An 8,717-nucleotide genomic window follows, 5' to 3' on the forward strand; every position below is an offset into this window, starting at 1 on the left:
TTTTTTTCTGTGTAGCCCTGGCTATCCTGGTACTCACTCTGTAGACCAGGCTGGCCTTGAATTCAGAAATCCATCTGCCTCTGCCTCCCGAGTGCTGGGATCAAAGGTGTGCACCACCGCTGCCCAAGAAAATCTGTTAGGAGGCTGTGATGCTTCACGCTGGAGGTTAAACTTTTCACTATTGGGTATGTTTTTATGCGTTTATTCACCACGAACACCGAAATCCCATGACACAGTTAGATCTAGAAAATCAGTGAGCTTTATACCATTCATCGGTGTCGCTTTTTCAGATGCTGGCATGCACATCTGTTTGTAGCTGTTCTCAGTTTGTGGGTCATGACCCCTTTGGGGGGGGTCACATATTAGATATCCTGCATATCAGATAGTTATGTCAAAATTCATAACAATAGCAAAATTAAAGTAGCAGTGAAAATAATTTTTTGACTGGGGATCACCACAACATGAGGGACTGTATTAAAAGGTCGCAGTATTAGGAAGGCTGAGGACCACTGGTCTAACCCATAATTTTGCCTTTTCTAAATTGATTTGGTTTTATTGGAGTGATAAAGTATCCTTAATATCTCTGACCTTGAATTATATTAGCTTGCCTTTGTGAGCTCTTAAATTAACCATAACTAAAGAAATACCCTGGAGTTGTAATACTTACTCCAGTTTCAGTATCAGTGTCAGAAGTCAGAAAATATTCTAAAAGTCACATTGAGAGACATGGTTAGGTTTTGCAGACTTAATAGAATTTCTGTACCAAGATAGTTAATTTTTATAATTTTTAGTATGTTTACTTTGTGTTGCAAAAAAGTAAAATTTTGATATTCCTTTTTCTGCACTATAAAAATATAAGAAACTTCTGGAAAACCTTGTTAGTACTCAACCAGAATTTCAGGAGTCTTGTATAAAATAAATCAATAAAGCTAGTCTTAAATGTTTTTTGAATTATCTATTTCAAACGATAAGTTTTTTTTTCAAATATTGACTATAGGCCTCCACTTTCCATACCTAAGACTTAAAGTCACACAGCCTCCAGTTAGTTAATATTTTACAGAAATGTATTCCCTGTGTATTCTCTGTGTTTTTATCTAGCAATTTATTTTATTCTTGAACATTCCTGAACACCCTGCGTCTTAAAGATTTTTTTCTATTGCTCTTGGAACAAAACCCCCAGCAAATATAACAAGAGATTCATTAGGGACCAGGTTTAGTATCACCATATATGGCAAAGTGTCTTGGTTCAGGTCTCTTCCTGTGTTCCTGTTAAGGCTGTGCTCCCCTGGGGCCAGCTGCTGACAGGCTCAACCTCTCTCCCTCTTGAAGGAGCAGCTGAACTGCTAAAAAGACATTTGGCACCTTTTAAGGGTGTCAGACATGTCTTTCTGCTCATGACTCCTTTTCTCTCAATCCTCACTTTCCAGTCTTCCTTTTCTCCCCCTCCCAATTCCTTCTTTCTTTCCTCTTTTAGTTTTATTTAATGCTGAACTTGTGCAACCTTAAGTTGCAAATCAATCTCTATCAAGTTGCAAATCTCATCTACCCTACAAGACTAGGTTTTATTATTTTTCAATTTTTTATTAGATATTTTCTTCATTTACACTTCAAATGCTATCCCAAAAGTCCCCTATACCCTCCCCCAACCCTGCTCCCCTACCCACCCATTCCCACTTCTTGGCCCTGGCGTTCCCCTGTACTGGGCATATAAAGTTTGCAAGACCAAGGGGCCTCTCTTCCCATTGATGGCCAACTAGGCCATCTTTTGCTACATAAGCAACTAGAGATATGAGCTGGGGGGGGGGTGGTCGGGGACTACTGGTTAGTTCATATTGTTGTTCCACCTATAGGGTTGCAGACCCCTTCAGCTCCTTGGGTACTTTCTCTAGCTCCTCCACTGGGGGCCCTGTGTTCCATCCAATAGCTGACTGTGAACATCCACTTCTGTATTTGCCAGGCACTGGCATAGCCTCACACAAGATAGCTATATCGGGGTTATGTCTGCAAAATCTTGCTGGCATATGCAATAGTGTCTGTGTTTGGTGGCTGATTATGGGATGGATCCCCAGGTAGGGCAGCCTACTGGATGGTCCATCCTTTCATCTTAGCTTCAAACTTTGTCTCTGTAACTCCTTCCATGGGTATTTTATTCCATATTCTAAGGAGGAATGAAGTATCCACGCATTGGTCTCCTTTCTTCTTGATTTTCTTGTGTTTTGCAAATTGTATCTTGGATATTCTAAGTTTCTGGGCTAATATCCACTTATTAGTGAGTGCCTATCAAGTGACTTCTTTTGTGATTGGGTTACCTCACTCAGGTTTTATTTTATAATATAACTTGAAAATAGTTTTGGTTTTAGAAGCTACTTAAGCTCTCTTTTAAAAAAAATCTATCTATAGATGTGTGTGTGTCTCTGTCTGTCTGTCTGCTTGCATGTATGACCATATGTCTGTATGCATTTGTGCTTGCATGGAGGCCAGAAGAAGGTCTCAGATCTTTTGGAGTCAGAGCTACAGGTGCTTGTGGGATGCTTGGCTTGTTATATGGGTACTGGGATCTGAACTCTGGTAGTCATAATTGTGCAAGAAGCCCTGTGAAGAGCTGAGGCATCTACCCAGGCCCTATACGTGTATATGTTAGTTCAACTTCCTAGGTAGAACAGACATACATTTACATATATTATTTGAAAGATTTTTCAAATACTCTGCTCTGTGTAAGTGATGGAAGAGCTAATTCCAAAAAAGTCAAGCTACCTTAGATTTCAAGGTTTTATATCTGAAAATATCATTGTTATTTCTCCTTCAGATAGATGACTAAAGCAGTCCTGACTACATATTTTGTTGTGTCCTGAAATTTGATTTGAAATAAAAATAATGTATGGAATTCCTAAGAAATTAATAAAAATATTGGGAGAAAAAAAAGAAAGAAAAGAAACACTCCAACTTCATAATTATTAAAGAGTAGAGATTTCAATTAGTTAGCAACCTTACTTTCTCTAGATTAATTCATTTTGTGTTTGGGGGGGCTGAACCTTGTTTTGTGTTCTAATGCCATGAAAATGATAAGAAGCCAAAGCTCTCACTTTGATGTCCTGTCTAGTGTGGTCCATGAGAGAATTACTTTATATATACTCCACCCATCCAGAACTGAAATTTCTCCTTTTAGTTAATTTTATTTAATTTTTTTTTGGATGATGTGACTGAATCATATTGTGTTTTCTTCTCACGCAGGGCAGCCACTGATCACAATGTGGACAATACAACGGAAATACTCAGGGAGTGGCTGAAAAGTGTGCAGCGTCTATATCATTATGTGGAGTGGAGGCCTATGCACGAGCCAGAGTGAGTAATGCGAAGAGCAAAAACTCTTCCTCCTCCTGCGCTCCTTCTCATCTGAGCTTCCGATCTCGAGGGGGTGCCTGTGGATTTTCATTGCTATCCTTTCTGCATCTGACTTGCAAATGTGGCCTTTTCTTCTATTAATAGATTTGCACAACTCCCTGCTCTTCTGTGCTCCTGGGCTGCCAGCCAGGCTGTTCTCACCAGCATATAAATTATGATGGTGTTGTATGTTTTAAATATTGATTCTATTTATTGTTTTTTTTTTTAGGATGAACTGGCCTATTTTCATAAAATCATGGTGAAAGTTTATAAATCTTCCGCACATACCTTACTTTTAAGTTATGTCTTGAAGGTTATTGCAAAGCAATCATTGAAGGCGCTAACTCACTTTGAACTGCATAGTATTTGTCATATACTGCGATTATTTAGTCAATATTCTAGTGATGAACATATAGGCTATTTCACTCTTGACAGAGAAATTTCTTAGTCATTTCTAGCTCCATGTCAGATCATATATTTATATTAGTCTTGATTCTCTTGAGAAAGAGCAATAGGAAATATATAACATTATATACAGAGAATGCTATATATTGGTGATTTTTTTAGACTGGTTTATGTACTGGAGAATAGATAATCGAACAATGTCTGTCTGCCTGCATGCTAGACAGCCAGAGAAACCGGGGCGACTGAGTCCATGAAGCTGTAAGCCATAGGACAAGAAAAATGAACTTACAGCCCCGGGTGAAGGCCTGGGGACACATGGAGGGTTATATATTTGCAGCTCCATTGGAAGATTGAAGGAGCCAATGGTGTGGTGAAGGGAGTCAGCGCATGCTCAGTCAGCAAGCCTGCTTGTGTGGTCTAGTCTTCTCCTCTTTCTACCTTTGTACCTAGGCCCCCATATATTACAGTACCACCCACATTTAGGGTGGTCTTCCCCATCACTGGTGGTTCCCCATGCCAATCGTCTCTGGAAATGCGTGCACAAACATACCTGCAATTTATTAATCCCCTTAGTATCTCTCAAACCAATCAAGTTGGTCATCAAGATCAACAATCACAGTGTCATACGACCAGAGAAGTCTTCCTAAGACACAAACGTCATTTCTTTATAATACAAAGACTCAAATAGATCTCATGTACACACAGAACAAAGTCCAAACCCCAGAGACATACAAAGATTTCCAGATTTCCTGCTCTTTCGCAAAAACATATACTTTATCCAGAATGTCAAGTTTATTTCCAATGCCCAAGTCTGAAGCACACCCTGGAAGTGTTTTCTTCATTGTAACCAGCTATCATCCTAACTCACAGACAATAGAGAAAGGGGTCATTTTATTCACCTGTAAAGAACTTTTTACTTAGATTGCTTATTTTCTATGCTGTCCTTTTGACATGATTCATTGAGTTAGTCTTAATTAACTGGAATGTATTCAAACTTTTTGAAATTAGCCATGAGCTTTTGGCAAGGTATACAATATACAAATGCTGTCTATTTCCCCCAACTCTGTATTTTTAGAAGGCACCAAATCAAAATATGCTGGAAAAACAAATTAGTGAATAAAATAAAAAATAAATGTATTTTGTTCCCAAGGCAACTATGATTCCAGTTTCAAGATTTATAGACGTTGAATGAATAAGTAGCCTGCGTTTCCGCACAAGAAAAGCCATTTATTAAAAGCCAAATGTATAGAGTATCAACAAATGTCATTGCAGAAGAAATATTTTCTAGACTCTGCCATATACATATATAAGCACTCATAATAGTTGAATACATACAAGTATATGTAATATCTAAAATCCAAGTCTATGGTCTACATATTAAGCAAATTTACCAATTAAGTTTGAACACTATAAAAGATTGTAAAAAGCTCTTGGGTATTTCTTGGATGCAATTTAGCCCACTCTTAAAAATGTTACACAGGAAGACTCTGAAGCTCTACTTTGCTTCCCAGATATGTCCTCTGTCGCCAGGCTTTTACTTTATATATTATATGCCAAGGTCAGTGTGAAAAACATTTCATAAGGCATTAATTTTTGGCAATATAGTCAGAAAAGCAGGAATTCCAGTAATTCCCACTGAAACAGTAATTGAGGAAGATATTCCAGAGAGTTCCTGGGTTGCATGTGTTTCATTTGTATAGTTACAGTCTCGATGTTTTGTGACTTTTCATGTGTTAAGGCAAACATACTGCGCATGCACCTCCAAGACTGTGAAGTGGCAACCAGATGGAGTGACAGTTATATCCACCTCTGAGATACAAGCTGAGAGCTTGCAGAAGGATCTAGAGCACGCACTGAATCATTGTGGCCATTTACAAGTCTAGCTATCTCATGATGTCAACAGAAATCTCTAGAACATTATGTGTCTGCTCCATCATTTCACAAGACAGGCTAATGTGTTAAACTTTATTGAATCATTTACTGAGAGCTTAACAAGTAATCTAAGCCTTTGATTTTTGTAAGACACTCATGCCTTTAACCTGTACTTTCACATTTATCTGATAAGGTATATTAAGTATCTAAGAATATAAGCTTTGGGGAGTAACTGCCTGGATATGAATTCTGGTGGTATCACTTATTATAACACTAGTTATTCTATACCAGTATTGTTGTCTCTGAAACCGAGAAAAATAGTAGGATTACTTCATAAGCCAATAATAATAATAATAATAATTAGAGCTTGCTGAAGAAAAGCCAGGCACAGTGGCTATTATATACTTTATAATTACAAGGCTGGTGCAGGGGGATACTTAAATCTAGGAATTCAAGATCAGTCTCAGCAACACCGTGAGACGTCTCTCATCTCAAAGAAGGAAGAGGAGGAGGACAAAGAGGAAGAGGAGGAAAACCCACTGATGTATTTTATATACTGTTATGTTCAGTGGGAAACAAATTTCTAAATCTCTCATTGTTCCAGTTTGCTTATCTGTGATATAGAGTTGATGTTTCCTGGTCTCTTGTGCCTTGTCCCTAGAGTGGCGGAGGAGTCATTGCATACACACACCAAGGGCCTGGCTACATCCATGCAGAATGCAGACACTCAGTAAATTCTTCTTTCAGGTCTTACCCTGATGAAATCGGACCAAAGCACTGGCCAAACTCCCGGTTTTCTCACGTCATGAAACTGCGACAAGCAGCCCTTCGAACTGCGAGGGAAAAATGGTCAGATTACATCCTGGTAAAAACAGATGCTTGATTCCTTGACAACCGTTTTCAAAAATGTATCTGCAACGGGGAAGTGGTACCCAGGGAAGAGTCAAAACGTGATTTTGTTTAGGCCTCACCTTTCCCATGAAAGGTTCAAGGGAAAACTCTTGGGTTAAATAGTATATAATACCTGGCCTTCATCTCAGGTGCCCTTTGGAATGCCTTTGCAGTGAGTTGTGTGGACGGTGGGGTGTGTTTCGTATCACAGACATAAGGAGCTCTGAATCATCTTAGTAGGTGAAGCAAGAGACAATGTCTTAATGGCTTTTGTAAGAATTTTAGAGACATAAGAAAGGATTATATACAATGAGATCAAAATGAGCACATTTGACAGTCTTCCTTTTTATCCATTGGATGATCTGGGAAATGGGATCACCTGTTTGTCTTCCTGGACACTACCTGGGTCTCACACAGAATTCCTCTCCCTGAGGAGGTTCCAGTGCAGCCCTGAGAGCTCACAGAGTGCTTCAAACAAATGAGGGATTTGATGACCAGAAGTCATGCACCCTCACCCTCCATGAACCCCCTCAGTCGGAAAGGATGTCTCCTGCCTAAGGAGAAAGGGGCCACCAGCCCTTGTCACAGAAGCCTTTCCTCCATGGGTTTGTTGAGCAAATGTTTTCCACATGACAGAAGAAATGAGGCTGAGATCATCATATTACACTTATGAGTAACTGATTTCACAGCCTCTGAGTCCTGTAGTAAGTGGATGCTTCTAATCTAATGCCACTTCCTGGTCCCCTGACCACTTGGAAAAAGGCAGCTTGATAATATTTTAGAAACATTGACAACACATGTAACTTCACAGAAAGTTTAAAATTGCACGACAGTATTTAATGTTATGTGCAACTTGTAAAATGTTAGTAAAATCTATAAACTCTAAACCATAAAATTTTTCGTAATCAAATTGACTAATGATGTTTCTGGTTATTTGTAAATTATAATCACATAAAATACAAAATCTATTGTTTGAGCCTTTTTGATGCAAATATTTCTCTGATAGAATCTGATTCTGTCTCTATAAATGAATCAGTGCCAACATGAACTTCTCTGCTGAGAAACATGACATTGGCATGCGTGGGTTGATAAAATGACATTTAAACAAAATTCCTATTTGTGGCATTGCAACAGCACCAGGGATCTGCTATGGCCATTTTGGCAACTCACTACTGTCGAAAACCTAAATAGGATTCCTGATGGATACTGAGGCTGGGCACTGGGTATGTGTTTGCATGAGTCTGAGAGGGCTGAGGAACCACTGACATCTCGAACTTAAATCATTTACCAGTGTGTAACTTGTGTCCTCTTGATTTTTTATGTACCGACTGAGGCAGTACTAGTTCACAGTTTAGAGCTGAACATGGGAAGGTAGATTAAATACGTCTGACTGATTGAAAGCTTCCCAGCAGAGTTCAGGACCCTTTAGCTGTGCTGAATCATTGAACCTTTCTCCTGATCTTGTCCTTCTCTTTTCCTAGTTCATAGATGTCGACAACTTCCTGACTAATCCACAGACCCTGAACCTAATGATTGTAGAAAACAAGACCATCGTGGCGCCCATGCTGGAGTCCCGGGGTCTATACTCTAACTTCTGGTGTGGAATCACGCCTCAGGCAAGTCTTTTGAGTAACCAATGGAGGCTGTGAGTGTTGAGAGGGCAGGACCACATGAACAGTAGCCTGCTCTTCCTTCTCACCTCCTCCTTAGATGGATGCGTTGTCACTGATGGTCAAGAAAGGCGGTGAATCTACCACATCAAAGACCATAGCCCAGTAGGCATTGTTATCAACAAAACACTCTAAAGAGCTGAGTGCTAGAAGCTTCAATTAACCATTGACGTGTAACAGATTTTCTATCCCTTTTATCCAGTTCAGGGATTAATTCATTTTTTGCCAAATATCAACATAAGAACACATTAGAAAAAAGTACAAAAAAGTATTTTTTAAAAAGTTTAAAAGTCAAAACTATCCATCCCACCACTATAAAGCAACATCATAGACACAAATTTGCATTTCTTTAATGACCATGTCATCACCAAAGGCTATCTGTAATTTACTCAAACTTCTTCTTACTTTGAACATTCAAGTTGTTTACAACCATTTTTAACAATTATAATTACCATATTGTGGATGCACAATTTTTTGCACCTATCTATGATTTCCTTA

The 8,717-nt window shown here is 38.9% G+C and overlaps 1 protein-coding gene across 1 annotated transcript in view; it reads left to right on the forward strand.

Annotated features, from left to right (window-relative positions):
• Window positions 1-8,717, forward strand: part of Colgalt2 (collagen beta(1-O)galactosyltransferase 2) — a 106,758-nt gene that overhangs the window by 63,337 nt on the left and 34,704 nt on the right. Inside the window, exons 2-4 of the mRNA XM_021167369.2 lie at window positions 3,232-3,342; window positions 6,406-6,523; window positions 8,031-8,165. Coding sequence (XP_021023028.1) covers window positions 3,232-3,342; window positions 6,406-6,523; window positions 8,031-8,165 — 364 coding nt within the window. The remainder of the gene's footprint in view (window positions 1-3,231; window positions 3,343-6,405; window positions 6,524-8,030; window positions 8,166-8,717) is intronic.

The sequence above is a fragment of the Mus caroli genome, chromosome 1 (assembly GCF_900094665.2).
Source record: "Mus caroli chromosome 1, CAROLI_EIJ_v1.1, whole genome shotgun sequence".
Lineage (NCBI taxonomy): Eukaryota > Metazoa > Chordata > Mammalia > Rodentia > Muridae > Mus > Mus caroli.